The sequence below is a fragment of the Balaenoptera borealis genome (genome assembly GCF_965194805.1).
Source record: "Balaenoptera borealis genome assembly, chromosome: 2".
NCBI classification, from domain to species: domain Eukaryota; kingdom Metazoa; phylum Chordata; class Mammalia; order Artiodactyla; family Balaenopteridae; genus Balaenoptera; species Balaenoptera borealis.
Window position 1 is genome coordinate 117125454 of NC_138867.1, and position 13542 is coordinate 117138995.

Sequence of the window (13542 nt, forward strand, 5' to 3'; positions counted from 1 at the left end):
GTAAATTTTATGTTGTGCATATTTTATCACAATTAAAACAAAAAAGAAGCATACAATATAGCAAGGCGTTCTTTGGTTTGAAACTTCTTGCTGACTAGGGCAAGTGTTAAATATTAGCATTTACACTAAGTTTTTTTTTTTAACACTAAGTTTTAATTTATAGTTATCATTAACTCAATTATTAAGTTTTTCACTAATTCTTTTCAAAATATGGACTTAAAAGACAAATTAGAAACTTTATATTACCTGTATACTTTGTTTTTTTCCTCAAATTAATGAGTAATATACTTACAGGGCTAAAAAATTCAAAGCAATATAAAAAGGCTTATATGAAAAATCTTATTCCCATCCCTGTCCTAACCCAGCCTGTTCTTCCTCACCCTCAATATGCAACCATTTTTTAATGGTTATTTATCTCCTAGTTTCATTTTGCAAATACCGGCAAACATGAATATATATTACTTTTTCTCTTTCTATCATAGAAAGTAGCTACACATTGTTCTGCATCTTGCTTTTTTCCATAACAGGACACAGAGAGGTTTATAATTAGTTGCATAGTATTCAATTTGGTGGATCGCCAGGGTCAATTTAACCAATCTTCTAATGCTGGGTTGTTTTCAATCTTTTGCTTGTAAATAAATAATGCTGCAAAAAATAACCTAGATATAGGTCACTTCATATTAATACATGGGTTATAGGAGAGATTCCCAGAAGAGTACTGCTGGGTTTAAGGGTATATGCATCTGTAATACTGATAGATAATTGCCAGATCCCCTTCCATAGGGGTTATGTCATTTACTTTTATATTCTTGCCAGATGGTATCTCAGTGTCATTTTAATTTGCTTTTTTCCTGCTTAGAGATTGAGCATCTTTTCCTATGTTTCAGAAGCATTTGTTTTTCTTTTTCTGTGACCATCCACATGTACTGCCCATTTTCAACTGAATTTTTATCCTGTTCTAGGAGCTTTTTATATACTAGGGAGATTAGCCTTTGTGATATGAATTACAAATCTTCTTCTCCAGTTTGTCATTTGTGTTTTGACTTTGCTTATTATGTTTATTTGGCCATGTGCAAGTTTTTTATATTTATACTTTTATCAATCTTTTCCTTTACGGTACCTAGACTTTTTTTTAGACTTTTTTTTAAATTATTTTTTTAAAATAAATTTATTTATTTATTTATTTTTGTCTGTGTTGGGTCTTCGTTGCTGCACACGGGCTTTCTCTAGTTGCGGCGAGCGGGGGCTACACTTTGTTGCAGTGCATGGGTTTCTCATTGCGGTGGCTTCTCTTGTTGTGGGGCACGGGCTCTAAGCACACGGGCTTCAGTAGTTGTGGCACGTGGGCTCAGTAGTTGGGGCTCGCGGGCTCTAGAGCGCAGGCTCAGTAGTTGTGTCGCACGGGTTTAGTGGCTCCACGGCACGTGGGATCTTCCCGGACCAGGGCTCAAACCCATGTCCGCTGCATTGGCAGGTGGATTCTTAACCACTGCGCCACCAGGGAAGCCCGAGTTTTCTCCTTTTATTATTTTTAAAAAGATTCAATAGGCAATATGACACTGTATATTTATTAGAGAATAAAAAACTGAAATTTCAAATAAGGATGGTAGAGAAAAAAGGAAGATTAAAAATATTCCATTCTAAAGATGCAGACATAGAGAATGGACTTGAGGACATGGGGAGGGGAAAGGGTAAGCTGGGACAAAGTGAGAGAGTGGCATGGACATATATACACTACCAAATGTAAAACAGATAGCTAGTGGGAAGCAGCCGCATAGCACAGGGAGATCAGCTCGGTGCTTTGTGACCACCTAGAGGGGTGGGATAGGGAGGATGGGAGGAAGATGCAAGAGGGAGGAGATATGGGGATATATGTATATGTATAGCTGATTCACTTTGTTATAAAGCAGAAACTAACACACCATTGTAAAGCAATTATACTCCAATAAAGATGTTTAAAAAAATTCCATTCTATTTGATTTTTTTTAATTTGATAATGTTTAACAACACTCTATATTCATTTTCAAAACTACCAACTGCAGAACAAGTATAAGGCTTAAAACATTAAACGTTCGTAAATAACTGAAAAAAAGAAATAAAACCAACCGAAAAAAACATCCAACAGGGCTCCCCTGGTGGCGCAGTGGTTGAGAATCTGCCTGCTAATGCAGGGGACACGGGTTCGAGCCCTGGTCTGGGAAGATCCCACATGCCGCAGAGCAACTAGGCCTGTGAGCCACAACTACTGAGCCTGCGCGTCTGGAGCCTGTGCTCCGCAACGAGAGGCCACGATAGTGAGAGGCCCGTGCACCACGATGAAGAGTGGCCCCCACTTGCCACAACTAGAGAAAGCCCTCGCACAGAAACTAAGACCCAACACAGCCAAAAATAAAGAAATAAATAAATTAATTAAAAAAAAAAAAAACACCCAACAGTCAAGAGAAGACCAAGTAAATAGACTGTGGCTCATCTGTACAGAAGAGTATTACACAGAAGTTAGGAAGAATGAGATAGATTCAGATGTAATGATCTGGAATGCTATCTGAGGGACTTTGTAAAGGGGGTCAAGGGAAGGGGACTGTCCTACTTTATGGGGGAAAAATGTTTGTAAATGCATAAAAGAAATCCTGGAAGAACAGGAAAGTGTTAAGTGGTTGCCTCTCTCTGGAGTTTAGGACTTGAGCTGGGAGAGGAGAGATGGAAGAAAAAGAAATTTTACTTCTCATTTTATATCCTTTTGAAATGTGAAAAAACTTTTGTAATATTATCACATATAACTCTTATACTTACAAGAATAAACCTAAATTTCATGCTAAATACTAAGGATCTAAATGGGCTGACACATTTACATAAACATTTTTAAAAGGTAAAATCAAAGGTAATCTTGGACTTCCCTGGTGGCACAGTGGTTAAGAATCCGCCTGCCAAGGCAGGGGTCAAGGGTTCGAGCCCTGGTCGGGGAAGATCCCACATGCCGCGGAGCAACTGGGCCCGTGCGCCACAACTACTGAGCCTGTGCTCTAGAGCCCATAAGCCACAACTACTGAAGCTTGCGCACCCAGAGCCCGTGCTCTGCAGCAAGAGGAGCCACCACAATGAGAAGCCCACGCACCGCGACGAAGAGTAGTCCCTGCTCACTGCAACTAGAGAAAGCCCGTGTGCAGCAACGAAGACCCAACGCAGCCAAAAATAAAAATAATAAATTAATTAATTAAAAAAAAATAAGGTAATCTAAAATAACAGTTTAGGGATATAACCCTATGCCTAAGAAGAGTTTCCAAATATATCTTCTACTTAAGATAAGTGAATTTTAAATTCTATTTTAGTTAAAAGCTAAGGAGGAAAAGCCTAATTCACTAGAGAGAAAAAAAACATGATCATCCGGCCCAGAAGTTACCTGAACAATGGTGAATCCAGATCTGAGAATAATATCTTGTATCTCCTCCTCTTTGTCAACAATATCTGGTTTGATAATGGCCAGAGTCTTTTCTACATAGATCTGAGCGGGGGGCATTGATAGCTCCATTCTGGCTTTTCAGGGTACAATTTAAGAGATTCTTGACTGGTATCAACTGCAATAACAGGCATTCCCCCCACCCCAAATTTAATGTAATTGTGACTAAACAGCATTAACAGGTGCTTGATTTTATTAATCTATAAAGCTGGAAACTGTCATACCTTTTTCAACAAGCAGCGTCTCAATAATAAGATTTCTACTCTGCGTCTAAGTCCTGCCATGGGTTTTCCTAAGCACTTTCATAGAGGTGGAGAGACCAAGGAGCAAGCCGAAAGCCTAGGACCCCGGGGGCCCAGGAGGAGACTAGGTCTGCAACCCTCCGCGCCGCTCAGCGGCCCGCCCCACCCCCCACCCCCCCGGGAAGCTTAGCGTCAGGCCCGGTTGGAAAGCAGAATCCCTGACCCCCTGTGGGCTGCACCCCCAGATTCCTTCTGAATCCGACCCTCATCTGGACACTCACCTCAGCCCGGGCTCCTTGAGAGTCACCACATGTTGTTGCTAGGAGACGGAAACCCAGCTTAGAGACGGTGGCTGCAGAAGCCCAATTCCAGCAGAGCGCTTCGCAGCCTTTGGCTAGCTCCTCAAGAAAGGGAACCAGCCACAGGCATTTTTATTCCCCTTGCAAATCTTAAAAGCAAAAGACGTTTTCTAACATTTTCCTCATAATTTATCTTACTTCATCCTCCTAGTCATTCGAAGGACACTTCAATTATCTCCACTTTATAAATGATGAGACAAATCATACACACTTTCCCTCGTCCTACCCCAGCCCCTTCCAGACAGTGTAGGTAAGAAAACCCATGTCAAATACCTTCCTTATTTCACCAAATAATGCTATCCCCTCTATTCCCAGCTTCTGTAAACATTAAAAGGCAATCTTCGACTTGTGAAATAACATTTATTTAAAGAGCATTAAAAGAGGTTTAATCTATTTACCTCTAAATTAAGCCTATGGAACAAAGACATGGGCAACATATATGGCATAACCCCAAATCTCAGCTTTCCGTGTTTTCTTTATATTATGTCCACGGGCACCTTTAATTCTTTGGTTGTAAGTTAAGGCATTATTCTTATTGGAAAAGACAACAGAGAAGTGGTAAACAAGTACTGGGATCTTCTCTAGGTCAGAGTCTCAATCAAAGATCCAAATTCCATAAAAGTTCAGGGTAGCAGCTCCAAGTTAGCAAAACAGGTTTCCCATCTTCCATGGGGTTGGTTAGTTCTCATTCCAGACTATTTAAGTCTCTTCTTTCGTCTAACCAAATACTCAGCACCTACAGGGTCAAGGCAGACAGCAAGCTATGAATCTTTATGGAGGTTTGAAAGCAGTTTTATTTCTTTCTCCGCAGAGATTCGACTACACTTTTTTTCTTTAAAGTAAGAAGCTGCCCAGAAAAGAAACCCTCAAATGTCTTCTTCTGGCTACCATATCTTATCTCCTATAGATAGGACAATGTGAACATATATTAATACCAACAGGTACAGCAACCAAAAAATGGACAGTGACTCCAGCCTCTGGTTTGCATGTTTAGCCCTCTGACTTGAGGCTCTGGAAGCAGATGCGCCCATTATTTATCTATCCCCAGGTCTCTTAAGAGCTCTTCACTGCTGCCTGCCTTCCTAGACTATTTTACTTCACTATCTATTAAAGCTGGTCCCACAGAGGCTCAGAGTTTTCCAAACCAGCAGGTACAATGTCAGTCCTTCAGGTCCTTGAATCACCTCTGAACATAAACTCTGGGAACACAAGGTCACTTCAACATCACCCTTATTCTCACAGACTTTCTAAAATCAGATTCCAGAAACTACATTCTTTTTTCCTGAAGCTCTCTACCTACAATACCTGAATCTGCTCCAAGACTTCTCGTTGCATCTCCACAGCCATATGGTACACCTGATGATCAGAGTCATTGTACATCACAGCATTCTGGAACATCAGCATCAGGTCCCTCTGGAACTGAGCCACTGTGTGAATCCGTCCCTTAGACAGATTCCTTTTCAGGCTAGTTAAGTCCATGGGTCTACAGGTGGCCAAGAGAAACCAGAGGAAATCAAACCTTCATGTGGAACATGTGGTGACCTATCATGCTCTCCTGAAGAACTAACCAGCTCTTAATGAAAACAGTAGTAAAGATAACAATCCCCATCAGATAATAAAATAGCAACAGCAGCTAACATACAACTGCTTACAATAAGCCAAGTGCTATGCTAGGTACTTTCTATATGAACTCACTTGATCCTCTCAATAAACCTATATGGTAGGTACCATTATCACAATTGGCAATGAGGAAACTGAGATCAAAGAAGTTAGGTACTTGCCCAAAGTCACACAGCTTAGTTTCCAATTCAGAAACAGCCTGACTCCAGAGCCCACAGGCCCAGCCATTTCACTTTACAATTGGAGGTATCAAAGTTATAAAGAGCTCCAATGATCAGTTTGTCACAGGGTAGTTACTGACCGATTGTTTACAATGTATAGTCATATACTAGGTATTTAATCAACTGTTTTTACTGTATAATCAAAAGCTCAGAGTTTATTTTTCTTCTTTCATGGAGATGAAAAGAGAATCAAGTGAATATTAAGGTAAATATTATATAATGCGACACAGAGAGTGGGTATATAAGAGAAGGCACAGCAGCGTAGAAAGAGGACTGAACTGGGAGGTAAGACTCTGGGGTTTAGTTCTAGCTCTGCTATTCACTGTTGATCACAGACAAGTCATGACCACCTCTGAGTCTTAGTTTCCTCATCTACAGAATTAAGGAGTCTGTATCCAAAGGTTCTTTTCTGATCTTTTATATACTACTAACACACACTGGTTTATGACAGCATTTTAGATGAACTATGCTATAAAAATCCAAAATACTGCAATCAATCAGTGTTTATAACATCCATCTGGATTACCATCTTTGCCTTAGCATACCTATAACTGCCTGAATGAATACAGTGTTCCTTTTAAAGTTTTGCTCTGAAATAACAGTGTCAAAAACTACCAAAGGCTAATGTAAGATTATAATAAATGGATCATATTACTTAAAAGTCAATACTAATAAAAAACTCTTCATCCTTTTGTTCCCTATATTCTCAAATGAGGACTGAGCTTACCATAACTTTATAAACTTGTTCAGCTGTAAAATATATCTTGAGCTTAAGTAATGTAAATGAAATAAAGAAACAATCTAACAGATGTGAAATAAAGTATGAAAAGACAGAAATAAAAGCAACCAACCTTTCTTGACCCCTTTTCCACTGACCTTTTCACCACATCCTTGTATCCTGGGGCCTGCCTTTCTGACACAGGCTTCAGAAACGGACTGCTGAACCTGTTAAGGGACAAACCCAGAGAGGATGAAGAAACCCTGGAAAGTCACCCTAAATGAGAAGAGTGCCTGTGAATACCAAGAGTGGCTTGGAGTCCTACCTGTGACTGGCTATCATCTTCCAGACTGGCAGGAGAGTCTTCTTAAATAGCAAGTGATCCTGAACAGGGTCACTATGGCCTAGATCAGAACTACAGGATAAAGCAGAGCAGAAAAGAAACAGTAACTTCACAAATGGTATTCTGTTCCCCCTAGATGCTTGATAAGGTTTCCTCAACACATAGTGCTCCTAGTTAACATCTGAAGGAAATAATACCACAGGAATGAAAACATGCTTTCATAAAGGACCCTAGACTCTATAAATATTCTCTTACTGATCAGTATTATCAAATGAAGTGGTTACATTCTTGTAAAGTGTACTAAAAATAGGCAACTGCCTTTGCCTTTTGGAATCTTGCTAATTTGCCCTTTAGCACCTGTGACTCTAAAGAACTGGTCTATAAAAGTAGTCTTTGTTCACGGATGTCTCCCAAGTTCCTGGTACATACTAGGTGCTCAAATAAGTATTTGATAAATGAATCTGGTCCTGTTTTTTATGCAGAAATATGCCACATTAAGAAGTATCTCTCCCATACTTCCAGAGGAAAAAATACTTGGTTTCATATCCCAAGGAATTCTCTTACACTTCATCTGAATGCTATACAATTTAAATATTTTTCCTTTTCACTGTCCTCGTATAGTAATCTTTAAAATACCAAGAAAAATCCATTTCTCCTCATGGTCCTTCCTTCTCTGGGCTAAACTGCCTAATTTATTTAGTTTTTCTTTAGAGATGCAACTGCTCAATGTTTTATTTCATTTTATAATTTTCCCAGTTGGCAAGTTTTCTATTTACCCCAAAGTTAAACATGTTACACTTCACACTTTATTCACGGCATTATTCTCTCTAAATAGGCTCTCTTCACACCTAAGGTTTCACACCCTCGTTTTGCTTTATGTACCACATTGTGTGCATCCATTTGAGCACAACTCATACCGTATCATTCTCCAATCTGAACAGCTCCACATAGCTATTCATTTTCATGATGCACTATCTCACCTGTATCTAAATTACATACCACAAAAATCAATTTTTCCTTAAGCCCAGAACCCTACAAGAACAAGGGACTTAAAGCCCAAAGCAAACCTCTTCCTTTGTCTCTGATCAGTCAGAATAAACAATAGGTCCTTGGTAATGATGCAATTTTGTTCATATAGCCACAAAACAGATATTTATTGTTTCCATTACGTGAAAGGTACTACAATAGGTTTTGTAACTTCATAATCAATCACCTTTGCGATATTTTAAGAAACGATCCCTTGCTTACCTTTATTTCCATCTATTTGGAAATGCATGCCAAGCAACTACAAGTAACAGTGTGGGAGTGGAAAGGATATGCAGACTTAGACTGGTACTCCAAAGGTTCCACTTTACTCCTGAGAGTCAGTACAGACTAAGGAAGAAGCCAGAAAAGAGGGGCCTAGGGAATGTCTATCTTTCAAAGTAGTTTTAAGGTTCCCTAATGATAGCACAAGAACTCAAATGCCTATCTCCCCTTAAGCTATCTAGCCAAGCAGACTCAATTACTAATATCTACTGCTTTCTAATAAAGATTTCATGTATAAGCTAAATTCTAAGATAAGAGTGTGGTGTTTGCGTTTCAAGATGCTGAAATGTCATGAGATAAAACATCCCAGATTATTAGAGATTTCCCGTTTTGGGGATAGTCATCATATGCCATCTGCTCATACTCACAAACAGAGTTATAGAAAAGCAAAGGAAGCAATCCTTCAACAAGCTAGGTTTTTAGCTGTATTCTATTTGTGTAACAAAAATTTGAAATCTGCTATTTACAAAAATATATATGCATGGTTCAGTTGTATACCTTAAACAAAAGAAGGCTATTTACAAAAATATATATGCATGGTTCAGTTGTATACCTTAAACAAAAGAAGGCTAAAATAATTATTGGTTTGCCTTCCCACAGATAATGTGGGTGGATCTGGGATATAGCAAAGAAAAAAAAAACAGTTCACACTATCTTCTCTCAATACTTAGACACAAGACTAGGCCCAGAAGATGAACTATTTGTTACATAACAAAAATAACTTTGTTTTTCTGATTTAAAAAGAAATTCACTTTACTGAAAAAAATTAAGATTCTAAAATGTGCCCTCTGGCTCCATAGTTACTTATGTTAAAAACAATTATATAGGGGCTTCCCTGGTGGCGCAGTGGTTGAGAGTCTGCCTGCCAATGCAGGGGACACGGGTTCGAGCCCTGGTCTGGGAAGATCCCACATGCCGCGGAGCGACTAGGCCTGTGAGCCACAACTACTGAGCCTGCGCGTCTGGAGCTCGTGCTCCGCAACAAGAGAGGCCGCGATAGTGAGAGGCCCGCGCACCGTGATGAAGAGTGGCCCCCGCTTGCCGCAACTAGAGAAAGCCCTCGCACAGAAACGAAGACCCGACACAGCCAAAAATTAAAAATTAAAAAAAACAAAACAAAAACAAAAACAATTATATAAACAATTTCCCAAGATGTGTGAAAAAGGAACAAGGGTGATAATAACTTAAAAATAATTTTTAATTTCAAGTTAATAGGAGATGTTTTAGTATTTTTAAAAGTATAGTTTGTATAATATTAGACTTGAGTGACAATCTGACTCAGCAACATTTCCTGAATAAATATAGAGAGGATTACTTATGAAAGAGATTTTTAATGTTGATAAAAGTCTTGTTTTATAAGATGAAAGCATATAGACTTCTATTTATACAGTAAAATTATATTTAATTCTATTTCTAGTGTTTTCGAGCTCTAACTCTCTACTTTTCAATTTACAAAAAGTAATCAATGTCCGCGGCAACAAATTCAAATAGGCGTAAACAGAAGTAAAAGTATTAATCCTAACAACATGGGATAAAAGTCTATACTTACAGCTTTGAGGAGGTAGCACGGCTGAAAAGGATATCCACCAGAGGAGTCTCCTGGATGCTGAAGCTTTCATCACACTCACCTGAAGAACGCTGGTCTTCCATCTCTGACACATACCCTTCACTCTGGTCCTCCTCTTTGGATTCTTGCTGAACCTCTCCCTGGGAATGCCAGGAATCAAAGGAATGTTTAGAAAGAGATTTACTACCTTCAAGGTAATTTTTCCTGCATGGGGTAAATGAAGGCTGACCTTAAGGTAAGAATAGGCCAGTTATATAAAGTTATAGAATAAGTTGGAGAAAGGTGACTTAACGAGACCTAAGACAAAGAATTCTTAGAGAACTCTGTATCCCAAGAAAAAATGAAAAAAGCAATATACTCTATTCTAGATAGATGCTGTTTTCTTTTAAAACTGTCATTATTACTTGTGGCCCTGGAGCTGACTAGTCTAGCTGGCCAGATAATATTAATGATAATGGTATTCTAAATTTTACTGATTGCTTACTATGAGCCAGGGACTATGCTAAGTGCTGCACGTGAATTATCTCATTTAAAACTCACAGTACACCTATAAGGTAGAGCACTATTATTCCATTTCAGCAAAGAAAACTGAGGTTCTGAAATGTTCACTAACCTGCCTAAGCCTACACAGCTGATGCTAAAACCAGGATTTAGACCCAGGTAACTGAACTCTCTGGAGTTAGCCTATGTGCTCTAACCATACTGCTCTGCCTCTTTGTGCAGAGGACTGATCAGACAGCTGGTTTAAGTTATTCACTTACCTCTTCACTCTCTGTGGGTTGTTCCTGAAGTGCCCAAATATCTGAGGGAGGTGGAGCCACCTCTGGCCTTCCATTTTCTCCCAGTAATGACTTCTCAGCTACCAAGGGGTCTACCTTGGCTGAAAGCTCTTCAGGCTCTTTGCAGGGCTCCCCCTCTCCTTCAGTAGCTTCAATTCCCCTCGCCTCTTGTTGTCTGGTGCCAGATGAAGGGCAGCAGCCTTCACCTGATTCTTTGCTGCTAATGCACAATGGCTCCATTAAATAAGCTACCTGCAATCATAGTTTACTGTTACATGTATAAGAACACCAGTGGAAATCATCATCTACATATCAATAATGCCACATCATTACACTGCCACTGTGACTAAGTTTGAGATGGTAAGGGTTAATTGATTCATTCAGTCATTTTAAATTTATCAAATATCTTATATACACAGGTACTGGGCTAATTGGTAGGGACCTAACAGTAAACAAGATAGACATGATTCTTGCCTCAAGGAGCTTATGTTCTAATTTTTCATCTCAAGTGTCAACTCGAATCAACTGGTAACGACTGTCTAAAAAACTGCTGAAAACTTTGTCTGCCACAAACAATGCAGATAGAATTGGCAATATGTGAACAATTGGCAAGACCAGATTCTTGCTGGTCTTGACTTAGATTCTACTGAATGTGTAGAATTGCCACATAAATATAAACTCTGTCCAATTCTCTTTATTTCTGGTCCTCAGCCCTTCACTTGGGAAATATGAACACTGCAAAATATTGCCTGGAAGTCTTAACATTATAAGCTTCAAGGGGAGTTTGGGCAAGTGTCACCTCCCATGACTCTGAAAGAATGAATTGCAAGGATACTCCTAAAGATAGGCCTATATACAGAAATCCCACTTCCTATGATCAGGCTCCTAACGACTGGGATCTTAGAACATTCAGTCAAAAAGTACATATTTGGCACATGTTTTGTATCAGTACCAAGTGCTGGAGACAGAAATGAACTCAGTTCCTGACAATGTGGACCTTATATTTTAGTAAACAATAATGAGAGTGGTAAATGTATGTATGGGTAAACATTCTCTTAGGAAGTTGAGATTCTTCCCACCTTTGGAAATAATGGCTCCCCATTACCTCAGAGAGAAAGTGGAGGAGGTTCTGGCAACTGACATGCTCCGCCTCTTCCTGAGATTCCTCACTGCCTCCGTCCCCCACAAGCAGCTCACGAGGTTCTCTCCCTGGGCTGCTTTCCTCTAGTTCCTCAGCCCCTGGCTCCTCAGTTTCCCTCCAGCTGCCCATATCAAGATCCAAACTGGAGTCCCATGAGCTGAAGAGTGACCTGCAATCGTTGCTCAACTCAGAGTCATTGGGATAGTCTTGTTCAGAATCCAACCAAACCCATTCATGCCCCATCTGTAAATACACAGAAAAAAAATGCATTAAATTCACTCAAATCAATATTCCTAAGGCATTTCCATCTCCCAATTTTGGTAGAAAGATAAGGGGTCAGAAATGTTTTTCGACTCAACATTAGGAAGAGTAAAAACTAGCTGAAGGGGGACATCAGGAGAAAAAGTGATCCATCATTGGGAATAAAGAAGAAGCCCTATGTCAAATAGTGTAATAGAATTATCACCCAATAATTATTTGTTGTTAGATTTCCCCATACTCTAAAAGAGAAAAAACTGGAGCATTGCTAGCTGAAATGAATTCCTCTATCCCAAACCACCCTTAAACTCAACTGCAAGGCAACAATTTTGATGGACAAGGGATATTTTCCTCAGCATATAGACACTTTTAACCTATCAACCATTAAATCCTCAATGCATACTAAGATACCTGTGGCATCCTTCTGGTCATATCCAGCTCTCACTTCTCAGAAAGAGAACTGCAAATCAAGTTTTAAAAATATCTTTCCTTGCTTTCAGTACACTGCACTCCTGGTTTTCTTATCCCTTCGTCCTCTCCCTTTTACAACTTTAATACATCCATCTTCTATATTCTTGTTTGGGCCTCTGCTTCCTTAACACATCCTTAAAAAAATGCAGCTACTTTGAGGTTTCAACTTCGATCTTTATTAAGGTGGCTTCCAAATCTCTCAACCTCTACTTTTTATATGCATTCTGGTCTCATTTCTCCATGTACCCAAAGGTCAACTCCCTTTAGGTGCCCTACCATCTCCTTCAACTCAACACTTATAAAACTAAAACCACTTTTCTTTCTGAACATCTCCCAAAAATTTGCTCTCCCGAAATTCCTTATGCCTATCATCAACACTATTTTCTTAGTCCTGTTTTGACTCTTTCTTCTCTTATATTCAGTAAACAAGTCCACTTCCCAATTTTCTTCCACAATTATTTTTCTCAATGCCCATCCTTTATATCTGAATAAATATGATAGCCTCCTGGTCAGTTTCTCTATTCTTCATCCAACCTGCTCTGAATAGAGTCTCCCTATTCAATGCTTTACAATAGCTACCACCTCAAATTTCTCAATGTCACTCAAAGCCCTCCATAAATCAAGCTCTATTTTGTCCCCTTAGCCTGGTACCTGTAATTCACTATTCCTTAATATGATTTCTCATTACATTAGTCTCCTTATTTCCCCCACCTCAGATGCCTATACCTTAATTTAGCTTGCTAAGCTTATAAATCACGTTCTCTACCAACCCAAAATCTATGTCCTTTAATGGACCTCTTCCTCCACAAACTTCTCCAACTTTTAGGGCTCCGTTGCTTATATCACATGCATGTTTGCAGACTGCTTTGGGAATATACTGTAATTGTATTTAATTTTCTAACTCCTGGATTGATTGAACTATCACTCACAAAGACGGTATCTTCTACTTCCTTAGGATCCTAGCAAGCTTTCTAGTTTTACTTAAGCCAAAAAGATCCATGACTTCCAATCACAAAGTTCTATATCTTTCTCAAGAAGGCTCAAAATACTAGACAATACCC

At 39.2% G+C, this 13542-nt stretch overlaps 2 protein-coding genes across 4 annotated transcripts in view; both read right to left on the bottom strand.

The window, feature by feature from the left end:
- NME5 (NME/NM23 family member 5) overlaps nucleotides 1-4015 on the bottom strand; it is a 42600-nt gene extending 38585 nt beyond the window's left edge. The window contains exons 1-2 of the mRNA XM_082379684.1: nucleotides 3978-4015; nucleotides 3398-3572 (exon numbers count right to left, since the gene is read on the bottom strand). Of these exons, the coding sequence (XP_082235810.1) occupies nucleotides 3398-3526 (129 nt within the window). The 5' untranslated portion in view covers nucleotides 3527-3572; nucleotides 3978-4015. The remainder of the gene's footprint in view (nucleotides 1-3397; nucleotides 3573-3977) is intronic.
- Nucleotides 4016-4040: 25 nt separating this feature from the next.
- On the bottom strand, nucleotides 4041-13452 carry LOC309623131 (bromodomain-containing protein 8-like). 3 transcript variants are annotated; one of them, XM_082379677.1, is made up of 7 exons: nucleotides 11717-13452; nucleotides 10594-10863; nucleotides 9815-9972; nucleotides 6940-7029; nucleotides 6773-6841; nucleotides 5361-5538; nucleotides 4041-4791 (listed from the first exon to the last, which is right to left on the bottom strand). In XM_082379677.1, the coding sequence occupies exons 1-7, from the start codon at nucleotides 12020-12022 to the stop codon at nucleotides 4741-4743; spliced, it is 1122 nt and encodes a 373-aa protein (XP_082235803.1). In that variant the 5' UTR covers nucleotides 12023-13452; the 3' UTR covers nucleotides 4041-4740. The 3 variants fall into 3 exon arrangements, with proteins under 3 accessions (XP_082235803.1, XP_082235805.1, XP_082235804.1); XM_082379679.1 differs by having other exon boundaries at nucleotides 10594-10828; nucleotides 11717-11868; XM_082379678.1 differs by having other exon boundaries at nucleotides 10594-10831; nucleotides 11717-11868.
- Nucleotides 13453-13542: the final 90 nt, after the last annotated feature.

Bases quoted from the DNA above. Each gene is read 5' to 3' on its own strand.
- LOC309623131 (XM_082379677.1), bottom strand. From the start codon at position 12,022: ATGCATTTTTTTTCTGTGTATTTACAGATGGGGCATGAATGGGTTTGG. The intron at 6,842-6,939 runs GTAGGACTCCAA...GTCCCTTAACAG, and splicing joins AAGATGATAGCCAGTCACAG to GTTCAGCAGTCCGTTTCTGA. The intron at 4,792-5,360 runs GTATTGTAGGTA...TTGACCCTGTAG, and splicing joins AAGTCTTGGAGCAGATTCAG to GTGCTGAGTATTTGGTTAGA.